Source organism: Magnolia sinica, chromosome 17 (assembly GCF_029962835.1).
Source record: "Magnolia sinica isolate HGM2019 chromosome 17, MsV1, whole genome shotgun sequence".
Taxonomy (NCBI): Eukaryota; Viridiplantae; Streptophyta; class Magnoliopsida; order Magnoliales; family Magnoliaceae; genus Magnolia; species Magnolia sinica.
Window position 1 is genome coordinate 20,081,804 of NC_080589.1, and position 14,465 is coordinate 20,096,268.

The 14,465-nt window shown below is 44.0% G+C and overlaps 1 protein-coding gene across 2 annotated transcripts in view; it reads left to right on the top strand.

Annotated features, from left to right (window-relative positions):
• The first annotated feature begins 3,591 nt into the window (after window positions 1-3,591).
• LOC131231131 (uncharacterized) overlaps window positions 3,592-14,465 on the top strand; it is a 50,078-nt gene continuing 39,204 nt past the window's right edge. For both annotated transcript variants that reach the window (XM_058227223.1, XM_058227222.1), the window contains exon 1: window positions 3,592-3,790. Coding sequence is in view for 1 of the 2 variants with exons in the window: in XM_058227222.1 (XP_058083205.1) it covers window positions 3,787-3,790 (4 nt within the window). In the remaining variant the exon portion in view is untranslated. The remainder of the gene's footprint in view (window positions 3,791-14,465) is intronic.

Here is a 14,465-nt window from a genome sequence, read left to right on the forward strand (position 1 = left end):
CCACTCCTCATCCAACAGAAATAAACCATTTCGTTGCTTTAGCGCAAGGGAGGCTGACGCCTCCTCGACCGGAACAAATACAAAACAACAACATCAACAATAATTGTAACAGCCTAGGTGGAATCCTCAATATTTCAATCAAAATAGGTAGTCACTTATGGTGCAACCTCAGAGGCAATTCACTCATTTGGCCCAATCTTACACCGATGCCTTGGCTACGTTGGTTTAGGGGCAACTTTTGACCTCCATGCAGCCTAGGCCTCCACCAAACCCATTGCTTTGGGCTACAGTGAGAATGAATATTGTACATTTCACCAAGGCAAGGGGCACACTACGGAACGTTGTTTCTCTTTGAAACATGCAATCCAAAACTTGATCGATCAAAAGAAAATAACAATCAAGCTCCTTAGCTAGGCAGCTGCTGACAACAACAACATATTCCAAAATCCTATGCCACGTTATTCGACCAGTACAAATACATCAGGAGCTCCAACAATCAATGTCGTTTAAGGGGATTATTCCCCATAAGCCAAGCAATTCCATAATTACAACCAAGAATTCACCCATCTTGTCTTGCAATGGGCATTCTCGACTCAGGAGATGATCCACCCATCCACCAGTCCATGTCCATTTAGCAACAATGGGACCAACCCCTTTGTCTTGCAAGGGTGTTCCACTCCAATCAATCTTGGTCACAATCAGGGTCTATCTTGGAACCAACAACCAGTGGTGCTCATGGGAAGAGCACCAGATCCACCCGTCTCTTTCAATCTAGACTGCAATCAGGGTCCATAATGGGACTAGCAACCAGTGGTGCTCATGGGAAGAGCATCGGATCCACCAACCCATTTTTCAATCCAGGTTACAACTAGGGTACGTCGTAGGACCAACAACCAGTGGTATTCATGGGAAGAGTGCCGGATCCACTATCGTACCAGCATTGTAAGGAGGATACTTCTCCCTATCCAACAAACCACACGAGTCAGCTCCCATAAATCCAATCCAATCCGATCACTCACACACAACCTCTTGCTCGGGGCAAGCCCAATGCCACAACCATATTATAAGCCGCCAATTTTTGCCCGGCACACATCCTCGCCATCACAATCTCCTCTGGTTCTTCGAGGAAGGACGACACTAATCTATAGCAACAAGGCAGTCCCATGACACTAAGTGGGAAACATGAATCCGAACAAGCGATGCATTCAGAGAGATATACCTAAAGGACCCTTCATAGGTATGACTTTCAAAGCTAAGACCAAATTAGTGTTTAACCGCCTGTAGTTTTGAGTTTTATTAGTCAATGGCGACTCTAGGTCAAACATATCATTCTCATGTATGCCTACCAAAGAAAGTGGAAAGCATCCGAGCGGGCAATCAATCCCACGCATAGGGGCGAGCATTCACAGTGGCATATGTGGCGTGTGCAAGGGCTTGAAGTTGAATTGTGGCACACATGGTATGTGTGAGGTGCTCGAAGCCATATGGTGGCATGCATGGCACCATATACGCATTGGCACACTTGGCACATGGGAACTTAAAGTTGGATAACAATACTTGTGCACAATGGCACCAACGACACATGTAGTATATTTAAAGCAATTGAAGATGGACGGCAACACATGTGGTGCATTGGTGCATGTGGAGTATGCTACAAACATGGGAGTGCGAGAGAAGATGAGCAGTGGTACATGTGGCACATTAACAAATCTGTAGCGCATGAAAAGATGAGTGTGTCATACGAGGCACATTAGTACATATGGGACACTTTATACGTATGGAGTAAGAGAAGATGAATGGTGACACATGTGGCAAGTAGTACGTGTGAGGCATAACCGAAGATGAACAATGACTTATTTGGCACAATGGCACACGTGGCACGTGTGAGGCAATTAAATATAAATGGTGGCACATTTAGGCTTTATAAAGATGCATTTCTTAGTGGTGGAGCTGAGAAAATAAATTTGTTTATTTTCCAAAAAAGATGAAAGTGAGAAATAATATTTCTCACAAATTCTCGAGAAGAAAGGCTTGACATACAACAAAAGGTAAGTATCATGAAAAACAATGTTTCCTTTCATTTCCTTTCTACGAATCTAAATAAGCCCTAAGAAAGAAGATAGAGATAAAAATGAGAAAAATGGGTGAAAATAAAAGATTTTCTCTCTTTATCTTCCGAGTGAGATTTAATAAGTTCAGGGGTTTTTATTATCTTATCTTAAAATCATAAAAGCCACATATGTGTTTCTCGATTGCAGACAACACTTTTCGATAATAGCAATGATCGCGTGAAAAGAGCTTCGTGGTTGCATTCCAAGACAACAAAGAAGTTAATTCATCATATATTTCATTGGATTGGTGAGCATTTATTTCTCTACTTCAATATGTGATTTTATTTTAAAGATAACGAAATCATTTACTTGTCGGTGTAATCGTTGTAGTGAACCATGTAAAATTTGACATTGTGAATGGATATGCATGTTAGTGATTATTTTCTCAATTTTATTTTCCTTCACTTGTTTGCATATCTATATATATATATATATATATATATATATATATATATATATATATATATATATATATAGTGGCATTGTTTGTTGTGCATGCAAGGTATTTGTGGTTTTGCTTAAATTAATTGTTGATTTTGGCATTTGTTGTGCATGCAAGGTGTTTGTGGTTTTGCTTAAATTAATTGTTCATTTTGGCATTTGTTGTGCATGCAAGGTGTTTGTGGTTTTGCTTAAATAAATTGTTCATTTTGGCACACAAGGCATTTGTAAATTTACTTGAATTTGATTATTTGTTTTGCACACAAGGTGTTTGTGTTTTTGCCCGAATTAATTTTTAGTTGTGCACGCAAGGTGTTTGTGGTTTTGCCTAAATTAACGACTGATTTTGAGTGACTGTCTACCCACAACGAGACCTACGTGATCGGGCAATGCAAACCATGGCATTGACCCCCGCTCCACTCAAAGAGGTACATGACCGCGGATGCGGCTCAACTTAGACCAGCAACGGTTCAATTTCTCTGAACCCAAGCTTGAACGGAGCCCGCTGCAGCAATTTCTCATCTCTATTAAGCATATACCTGGAGCTGACATATACACGTACGTTGCATCGTGATGCGATGGCTCGAACTAGTTTGGCTGGACCCCGCTCGATGGACTGTGGACAGTAAACCGACCGTACAAGGACTAATTACTATACCTTTTTAAGCCAACGGTATACAAGGCAGCTCATGTACGCGCCACACATGCGCCCCCCCCACATGGCCACGTTCATAACAAATCAACGGCTGTGTAAAGCTTGCTTCTAGTACCGTGGCCTACCTGTAAGGGGCCCACTTTGTTCTCGGACAAGAACATTTACAAGGCGAGATCCACCTGGGGGATGGCTAGTATATTGGACCGATTGTCACGCTGGACTGTAAGCCCGATCTGAACCGTTAGCATCCGTATTTTTGTGGAGGGCATCGAGATGGTAGATACTATCAGATGAACGGTTTATATTACTCACACATGTGCAAGATTGGTACGTGCAGGCGTGGGTTCCTATACATAGAAGGATACATACGGGTACACAGAATCGTTCCTCATTTCGTTTCTGGACTTTGGGGGACCTTCCATTCTCCCTCCCTTCCCAATTCCATTTTCTTTTTAGTTCCCGCGGGGCGGGTGCGAGTTTTTTCACTTCCTCCCTCCATTTTGCTTTTCCTCTCTCTCTCTCTCTCTCTCTCTCTCTCTCTCGTTCCCGCTTTCGCCATTCCTTCCCAAAATCCAATGAATGAGTACGCTCTCTCTCTCTCTCTCTCTCTCTCTCTGTAGGTATTATGAATTTGTGTTTTTCTAGGTTTTCCGTTTGGACTTCTCATTACGCAGAAATCGCTTCTCATTCACTTGCATTTCGCATTTAGCTGTTTTTTTCCTTCTCCTCAAGGGATTTGAGTGTTCGGCTTTCGTGGATGGTTTTCTGCATGTTTGTTTGTTTTGTGAGCTTTTATTTGGATTTTTCTTTTTCTTTTTCCCTTTTGAGCTCCGGTTATGTGACGTTTGCAAGAATTTAGGGTTTCATTCTGCATGTAATAGGAGAGAATTTGGTTACTGAAAACTAGGGTTTCTGTTGTTTTTGAACCATTGAAGGATCTTTTAGTTGAAATTATCGTACGTGGTTGGATTTTCTGTTGATGTTAGTTTGGAACTTTTCTCTCTGTCAGGAGGATTTGCATTTTGAGTAGCATTGGAAGAGAATTGCCCAGTTTGGTCATTTTCTTGTTCCATTTTTCTTCTGTTTGTTTGGTGTGATTTATCTGGGTTTTGTTTTAATTCTTTTTGTTGGAGTTTGGTCATGTGGGTTTTAAAATGTAAGTTTCTAGTTCTGTTGGTTGTTAGAGAGAACTGGGTTGTAAGAAACTAGGGTTTGTCTTTTCTTTATTGAAATCAATGTACATGCTTGAACTTTCTCCCCATCTCAATTTTTGGTACCCCTCACCCTCCCTCCCTCTCCCCCTCTCTCTCTCTCTCTCTCTCTCCTGTAGTTGGGTTTATTAATTTTGGGTAGTGTTTGGGGAGAGTAGAGCCTTTTTCTCTTTTTCATTTTGTTACACTCTTCTTTCTTCTTTTGGTGGTGTCTATCTAGGTATGTTTGATTTGGTCTCAGGACTTTAGTTCTGTTTGTAGTTTGATAGAATTTGGTGACAAAAGTCTAGGACTTCTGTTAGCTCTTTGGAGTTTCTTATGTCAGCATGTACAATTTTTTTTTTTAATTTTAATAAAATTATTGTTATAAAGTTGACTTTCAGTTTATGTTTGTTTGGGATGTTATCTCTCCCAATCAAATTTTTTTTTTTTTGGGAGAACATTTGACCTTTTTTCCCTATTTCTCTGATTTTGAATTTTTATTATTGCATGTTGACTATCTAGGGTTTTAGTTACATAATCATTTTGGTGGTTAGAGAGAGCAGTCATAATAGAGAAAACTGGGGTTTTTATTGTTTTCTTCTTGTCAGAGTTTCTTTTAGCAAGTAGAAGTTTTTGGTTCAAATTATTGTGTATTATCGTATTTTTGGTTTATTTCAATTGGGAACTCTCTTGCAATGGATTTGAAAATTTGAGAGTTGCATCCCCAAGGAAACTTTAGTAGTGGGGAGGGGAGATTGAGCCAAATCAGTGTGCGAGGAGGTAAGGGGGGCTGTGATAACAGATTTGGGTTGCGAGAGGAAGAGTGGAAAGGGGGAGAAAGATCAGGAAGGGGAATTTGATCCTAGAGTAGGGGTGGTTCAAGAGGGAGAATGGATGGAGGTCAGGTTTAAGTTGGAGCTAATGAAGGTAGGTTTAAGTTGGAGTTAATGAAGGTAGGAGCTGTGAGGATATTACCAGAACTCCCGACTCTTTTGTAGTTGGGTATTCGGAAGGGTGGCTATTAGTGAAATTCTCTTAGGTCTATGGGTGAGATGGTCAAGTGATGATGATAATCCCACGAGAATGGAAGATTGATTCCCTGTTGATTCGCTGCAATCGATCGGACATCTATCCATTATGAAGACTCGTTCTGGCGGGATCTTTGATTCGATCATCCGGCTAGCGGTGGGGCCATCCTTTGTTAGTATGAGCTTGGAGGAGGAGGTGGTGAAGGTTGTTAAGCTACTTTATGGGGAGAGTTTAAGTGGGGAGAAGCTTCATGTAAGAAGGCTCAGTTTGGTCTTGATGAGTGGTAAGGATAACAATGACAGAGGAGCGAAAATGGGTGTTAGGCAGGAATCGAGAGATTAGGAGATGGGGAAAAGGGCTCAAGTAGGGAAATCAACTTGTAGTCTTTTAGGGATGTAGTATCAGGGAAGATTGTGTAACAAGAACGTCAAGAAGAGGAGATGATCATGAAAGCCCTTCACAGAAGCTTTTTTTTTTTTTTTTTTTTGGGGGGGGGGGGGGGGGGTTAGGGGGCAAAGAAAAGAAGGGCAACAATGGATATGGAGGGAGACTATCCATAGTGAGTAGGTGGTTCGAATAAGGCTTGTTGGCTGCAAAAACAACAGAAGAAGCTACCCTTCCGCAGATTCAGGCTTGGCTTGAAGAGTTCTACGATCTGGTAGAGGAGAGCTTCATTGTCTAGTTGATAGAGGCGAATGAGTTGTGGATCTTGGTTAAACTAGGTATAGAGCTAGATCGATTGATGATTGTAGGAGTGATATTTAAAGATGGATCGATGAGACAGATAAGGAGATGGGTCGACAACTCTTTTTTTGGGGAGGAGGGAGGTATGATTTCTCATATTTTTTTTGGGGGGGGGGGGGGGTGGCATGAGTTTGTGTGAAGAAGAAGAGATCAATAAAGTATCCCATGGAAGTTAAGGTGATGGTAGGGGCAAATGAGAGAGAGAGAGAGAGAGAGAGAGAGAGAGAGAGAGAGAGAGAGAGAGAGAGAGAGAGAGAGAGAGAGAGAGAGAGAGAGAGTGCTAGGGGGATGTGTGGAGTCCACAAAGAAGCTATCGTAGACAAGGAGATGATGATGGTGCTCAAATTCAGTACTTCGAGGGTCCATTCATTTCAAGAAGCCGAGGTGTGAAAGCTTGCTATTGGTTGTGATGGGGTTGGTGAGGAAAGGGACAATGAGGAGGCACATGGGTTTCAGTGGGATGTGAGAGTGTGAAAGACGGATGATCTCTCTCGGAGATGTGGTTTAGAGCTTGAGCCTACTCTGAAGGGTATACATTCGCCCAACATTGTCTGCGTTGGAGGGTCGGGTCTTTGTTGGGAATGAGTGGTTGTAGGACAATAACAAGGCTAGTACTGTCTTTGAATTGATAATATTGAGGGTGCCTCATAATGAGGGCAATGCCGTTTCTGTAGAGACTAACACTTGGCAGGATGTGTCTCGAGGAGAGGAAGGGATGGCTACACCTGGTGCTGATGAGGACCGCTTACCTCTCGTACTCATTCTCCTGTATGTGTGGCGATATCTGATTTCTATGCATGTTTGTTTAAAGCTTGCACATGGGACATATCACACCCTGTTGTATTGCGAATATGCGACAACTCCAGACCTATACAGGCGATCGAGAGTGGGGATCCTCTTCGAGGGATGGCTATTGTAGAGATTTGGCATGTGAGACTTTTCTCTCCTTCATTTATCGATGGCCCGCTGGTGGAGATCAACGATGAGGAAGATTCTAAAGGACATCAACATTTGCAAGAAGATGGTGGAAGGGTAAGGGACTTGGTTCGTGTTGGAGAGTTGGGGTTAATGGAAGGGCCTCGTCTAGAGTTGGACAATTTGATGCTGGCTTATTACATTATGGAGGATATGTTGATAATTACACCTCTTAAGGATACATTAAGAGGTGTAGATGGTGCTATCTTCCATGCCAATGTTGGAATGGTAACAGAGGTTCAAGCTACAACAAAAAAGGTTTGTAAACTATTGGAGGAACAATTTTTATAGTCTAAGGATGTGCTCGAGATGATTGGGAATTTACCAGGCCTATCTCTCATGGCGTGAGATGAGGATTCTTATGCTTTCTTCCAATTTGTTTAAGGTAGGGAGCTTTGAGACAACAAGATCTTCAAGCTTTGAAGGCTCAAAAATCCCTAAAGAGGGTGGAGAGAGCTTCTCAGCCTTGAGTGCACGATTAATTACAATTATGTAGGTGAGATTAGTGGGAGTAAGAGGGTCAAGGGTGCCAAGATTATTAGCCAATGATAATTTTTTCTTCGACTGTCAGGGGATTGGATTGCAGCTTTAAAAGAGCTCATGTGAGAAAGACGTGTAGACAGGCAAAAGTTGTTGCTGCATGCACAAAACCAAGATTCGATCCACGAACAGGGGCATTATGGACTCTATGTAGGGAATAAGGTATAAAGAGTGGATTGCGGTGAATGCTATTTGTGCGACAATGGGTAGTATGGAAGAAAGAGGGCAACTTTTCATATATTTTTCTTTATGTGGTATTATGGACACAAATTTTTATTGGCAATGTGTTTTTTCTACAATCCATGGGCCGTGCGTTTCGGGTTGGTGTGATCAACTTTGGGGTAAATTGAGTAGTGTGAGATAGTGATGGGGTCTTCTGTGGTGCATCAGAGGTGATTTCAATGTGGTGAGATTTTTTATATGAAAAGTCGAATGGCAAGCAGTATAACTAGCAGCATGAAAGCTTTCACAAAATTGGTAGAGCGTAACGAGCTAGTGGATCTCCTGCTTGGAGGTGCCAAGTTCACTTGGTCAAATGGGCAGGGGGATCCTATCCAATAATGATTAGATTTTCGTTTGACATATTGGATTGAAAACTCCCGCTTGCATGTCAAAGGGGGTTGTCAAAACTTGTGTCTGATAATCGGCTTGTTGTGTTGGAAGTTTTGGAAAAAGATTGGGGCGCAAAGCCTTTCAGATTTGAGATGGTTGGATTGAGAGATGGTTTTGAAGAGATGATTAAGGATTAGTGAGTCTTTTTTGGTTGAAGGTTTTGTTGGCTTTTGGCTTCCTTGGAAGTTAAAAATGTTGAAAGAAAGAAGTTCTTGGTGCTAGGGAGGTGGAGTTTGAATCGCTTTGAAAGGAGATGCACGATTTGGACTCCAAAGATGAGTCTGGTCAACTATCTTCAGGAGAATGTGAAAAGAGATCTAGTTTAGCCTTAAGTTATGCAAGTCATATTAAAGAAGATGAAATCTTGGCTAAAAGAAGGGGGTGTGAATATTCACTTCTTTCATCTCATAGCTAGAGTAAGGCTTGTGGTAACAAAATAAGTAGTTTTGTAGTTGACAGTATTAGGTCTTCGGCTAAGGGGCAAATTTATGATTTTGTTGTTTGTTTACAAGAACCTGTTATCTCGCGATCAATGCATGATGCTGAGATTGGACAACTTGGATTTCTTTCAATTGTTGAGGGATGTGATGGAGTATGTGCGAATAGAAGGCCCCTAGTCCGGTTGGTTATCCAATGATGTTTTTCCAAAAAATTTGGGAAGTGATTAAAAGGGATGTGATGGAGTATGTGTGAATTCCATGGTCATGGCTGTCTCTCAAATGATTTAGGGTTGTCCTATTCCATGGTTGTGGCTGTCTTTTAAAAGACTTAGGGGTGTCCTTCATAACTCTCATTCCCAAAGTTGAAGGGGTAGAATTAATAAGGATTTTAGGCCTGCAAGTTTGATTGTGGGCTTGTATAAAATTATTGTTGAAGTTCTGGCTCTTCTGTTTGGGGAGTGCTTGCACATGTTATATTTGAGTAATGGGGGGCCTTCGTGATGGAGAGACAGATTCTTGATAGTGACTTAAATTTATTTATTTTTCAAATGAGACTTGTATTCATAGGATGTAAAGCACATTTGAGCTGTACAAGGGGGATTTTGGGCAGGGCGAACACAAAAAGCTGTTGACCCATCTATCATGTGGATAGGAATCAGGACGCTCGAAGGCAACCTAAGCCTACCTTATTTAAGAACAACGAATCGCGAATAGGGTGAGGAAGATCCTGAAGTATATTGAAAGTGTGGTCAGATTGGTTAGAGCTCCCCGATCTGGCCAACCCATCTGCCGCCGAATTAGTGTCCCTAGGAGAGTGGATGAGACGGATTTTTTTGCCATTTTTAAGGAGATCATAGTGGGCCCTCCAATACCACAGGGACCAAGCCCTATGGGGAGAATTGGAGAAGAGTTGAACCATGGTCTTGGAGTCCGATTCTATTTCCATCTTGTTGAAGCCCAAAGAGGCGCAAAGAGAGAGAGCTTGTCCAAGATAGCCTTCGCCTCCGCTCGCGTATTAGACTTGAAGCCACAGCCAAAGGAGAAGCCAAAGATGAAATCACCAGCAAAATTTCTACCAACACCCCCTCCCCCAGAAGGGCTTGGGTTACCCAAGGCAGATCCATCCACGTTCAATTTGATCCCCGTGTTGAGGGCGGGCCCATTTTAGCAGAATGGGCCTAGGAGATGTGGGAGTTGGGCAAGAGATACCAAGTTGGTCTAGAGTTAGGTGCGTGCCAAGATTGAGGGAGTTGGGACGCGGTAAGAGGGGGGCCAAGAGATTGACCCAATGATGGATGTTTGCAACTATCTTTCCTGCGTGAATCTCCGTATCTTCGAATTGAGCTAGGTTCTGGCTTTCCACAATTCCTAGAAGATGAGGACGGGAATCAGGCCCTTGAGGAGAGACAACGAGCCCGTAAGGAGGAAGCCCACCAGCGACTGGCCCTATGGAATGCTGAGTGGTTAGGCCTGCTTTGCACGTTGAAAATATCCCCCAAGTAAACCTAGACTTGAGAAGCCACACAGCCCTAGGAGAAAAGGTGATCAATGGATTCAGTTTGAGGGGGACTCGGAGGCAAGCAACAAACGCACTTGGATGCAATGTGGACGCCTTTGCTTTGGACTCTCTCATCAACTGGGACAGCCATGTGCAGAATTTTCCAGTCGAAAAGAGAGTTTTTGGGGGAGAATCGTGTGCCAAATCCATCTGACCCATGACTTCCTATCAGCACGAGGTCTAATTTTCTGCCAAGCCAGGCTAACAACAAAGTTGCTAGAGGGAGAATCAATCCAGACGCACCTGTCATCAGAAGGGGAGGTGTAAAATCCTTCACTAGATACGTGGTCAATCACCGTCTGAGGAAGGAGATTGCGCACCTGGGACAGCGAGGTCCAACCATTTGGATTGAGCATATCTTGCAATGTCTAGTCAGTTAAAGGGCCCAACCCTGTCCAATCTACTTGTTAGAAATTGATGTTGCCACTGCCAACAATCCCGTTAGTTCTACCGGCAGCCTGAGGACTTAGCTTGCATAAACATTTCCGGAGAGTGGATGTAAAGGAAGCACCACTCACACCCTGAGTAGCTTGCATATCAAAAGCATAATTAGACCTCATGAAGTTGCTCTAGCAACTAAACTCCCCTCTGAAGCGGACAATCTAAGCAAACTTTAAGCGAAAAGCCTGCATGACTGATTTGAGATTCTTTACTCAACCACCCTCAGCTTTAACGAGGGCGATCTTTTTCTAGCTGAGCCAATGAAAATGGCATTTATCTCCGTCCCAGCCCTAGAAGAAATTGCAGAATGTCTTTTCCAGATCAGAGATTAAACTAGCTGGGACGACTGTAGATGCTAAGATGTGGATGGGCATGCTAGAGAGGACATGGTTGATCAGCATCAGTCTGCCCCCTTGAGAAAGAACTCTGCCCTTCCAACCTGAAATTCTCTGGCAGATTGTCTATTAAGGCCTGAAAATATGCCTTCTTCGGTCTCCCATGGAAGATTAGGATGCTAAGGTAGGAGAAGGGAAGGGCACCCTTCTTAAAGCCCATGATGTTCTTAACTGCTCTCACCCGAGCTGCAGATTGTGAAGTCGGGAGAATGAAAAAACTCTTGGAGTTATTAACTTTTTGGCCGGAAATTTGTTCATAGCTTCTGAGGAATTTCACAATCTTCTTGAGGGACTCCCCCGTGCCGTTTGCAAAGAGGATTGTGTCATCTGCGAATAGGAGGTGCAAGATTATTGGGCAGTTGGAGCTGGTCTTAAGGGCTTGCAGAAGCCACGGACCATCAGTTGGGAGAAGCCTCTATTGAGGACGTCTGCTGCAAGGATGAAGAGCCCTGGAGATATAGGATCTCCTTGGCGAAGGCCTCTCGACGATTTGAAGTAGCTCGAAGCTTCTCCATTAATGAGGACCAAAAATTAGGAATTCAACCAACATTTTGCCACTAGCTCAATCCATTTTTCTGTCAAAGCCGAACTTAGAGAGGACTTCAATCAAGAAATCCGATCTTAGCCTGTCATAGGCTTTTTGCATGTCCAGCTTCAGAAGGATGTTGCCCCCAACTTTTCTGTTGATGTCGCGGAAGACCTCTTGGGCAAGAGCGTTGCTTTTGGAAATGGATCTACCCTACATAAAAGCTCTCTGTTCAATAGAAATGATTTGAGGAAGAATTTTTCCCAACCTGTCAGCAATAATCTTAGAGAATTTTATACAGGCAATTGCCAAGACTTATGAGTCTAAAATCCAAAAAATAAGCAGGGGAGGTCTTCTTGGGGACAAGAACGATGAGGGAAGAAGTTAGGGCCCGGGGGAGACACCCTCCGTTGAAGAAATGGCAAGCAGCCAGAGGCAAATCCTGGCCCAACGTATCCTAACAAGATAGGAAAAAGGCCCCAAGGAAGCCGTCAAGGCCAGGCGCACCATCGGGAGGGTGGGCTTTCACAGCCGTGTGAACCTCTTCAAGGGACGGGGCGAGTAAGAGGGCTTGATTGTCAACCGCCGAGACCGAAGGAGGAATGCAGTCCAGAAGATCCCCCAAAGGAGAAGACACATTAGCTTGGAGGAGAATTTGATAGAAATGAGAGGCTGCAATTTTAATGGCAGAGATATCTGTCAGAGTTTGGCCCCCTTCCAACTTGATTTCCTGAATTATAGATCTTTTAGCTCGACCGGCTGCAGAGGCATGGAAAAATCTAGTATTCTTGTCCCCTTCCTAAAGCTAATGAATTTTGGATTTATGCCTCCATAAAGTCTCTTCACAGAGCTCCAGATGGACCAGTTAGTCGCTTGCCATTTTCAGATTTTGCTGCAAGGAGGGTTTAATTGAACCAAGAGCTGCGGTTTCAGCGGCTCGTAGGTTTGCTTCGGCTATCTTGAGGTTCTCAAAAATATTACCGAAAGCATATTTGTTCCAGCACTTAAGGGCTTTCTTGACATTCTTTAATTTGAAGAGGAGTTGAATTGGATCTCCAACAGACTCGGGGGCCCAGGCCCTGGAGACTAGGTCATGGAACCCCTCATGCAAGGTCCACATTTGCTGAAATCTGAAGGGTTTAGGTGAGGTGGGCTGAGGCGGGGGGAATGTAAGAAGAAGCGGAGTGTGGTCCGAATTGAGCCTAGGCAAGTGCTTAACTCCAAAGGATGGGAAAGCTTGCAGCCATCGAGTGTTGCAGCAAACTCTGTCGAGTCTGGCCTGACTGGCCTAGTTATTGCACCCAGTAAAGCTGTTACCCGAAAACGAGGCATCGAGAAGGCCAGCATTCTGGAGGGCTTCGACAAATTCAATAGAGCTGCGAGTGTTAGTAGAGGAAGCCCATGCTCTTTCTGACTGAGATAACATTGCATTGAAGTCGCCACATATTGCCTAGGGAGAGGTATTATGGACACTAAGTAGGGCCAAGTCCTCCCATAACTCTTCTCAATATTCTGGAGCATTTAGCGTACACAATGGGCAACAAGATTTTGTTAGAATTGTCTTGGTGGCCGATCGAGATAGAAATCATTTGGTTGGAGGCGGCAAGCACTTCTGTGGAGTGGAAGGACTCCTAGAAGAGCCACACTTTTCCTCCTTGAGCTGCATTCAAACAAGAGGAATGGAATCCCAATTTGAGACCAATTCGAACCCTCTTCTCGTATCTCAGTAGTGGTTTGAGGATGGCAATGAACATAGGACGAAACTGTTTGACTAACCTTTTAAGCGAGCGAATAGTTGGGATGTTGCCCACATCGCGCGTTCCATACTGATATTATCCATCAAGCTGCTGATTTGTGTTCTCGGCCCATCTCTTTAGTCTTCTTAATCTGCCATACTAATCAATCCCTGATTCCTTCAACGACTCTTTTCTGCTTAGGAGCTCCTGTGTGTGATTGGGGAATTGGGTCTTGGTTGTTTTCCTTCTACTGTAGGTGCGGAACTTTGCCGTTCGGGCAAGGATAGCTAGGGGTCTAGTGGGGGAGTTAGATTGGAAGTAAGGAGATAAATCCACTGCCAGATGCCTTCCACCAATGGAGCTTCTCTGATGGGGTGAAGGCAGCGGGAAGGAGTTCCAGGTCTTTATCTTGAGGTCGTCAGATACTACCTCGAACTGATCTCCTTCTCGCGGGGGACTATGGCCTTCAGATAGAGCTTTGGGAAAGGCCTTAATTGGGGATCGGGAGAGCTCTAGTAATTCCCTTAAGAGGGGAGGGGGGGTCACATTCGAAGGGATCAGGTAGAGGGAGGAGATGAGTAGGGAGGGCAGGGTGTTGAAACTTGGAAGAGATTTGTTGGAGGGAGAGAGATGATGGGGAGGGCTGGCTGGATGAAGTTGGGATATCTAGCAAAGGTAGGGGGGCTGGGAGGGGTATGGTAAGATGGGCATGATCAGGGAGGGTGCTGGGGGATAGACCGAGTCAGTTGGGGTGGGGTTGGGGGTTGTAGACGAAATATCTCGAGCACCTGATGGGCATCCTGGACAGGAGGAGAGCGGGTGAGATTGGAAGACTGGATCGAACAGGGGAGGATGGGAAAGGTTAGGAAGGCTTTGGTAGGCTGTTGGGGTTGTAGGGAATGGATGGGTGGGCGGGGTTGAAAAATGCCTGTTCGACCCACTGTTCGGTGGTAGAAGGGTTGTTTAGGAGAGGAGGACCACAACTCCTCATGAGAATGAGGCAGCTCAATGGACGACCATACTTGGTATTGTCTGCCTGCCACCTCCAAGATCCTAACCCCATGAATAT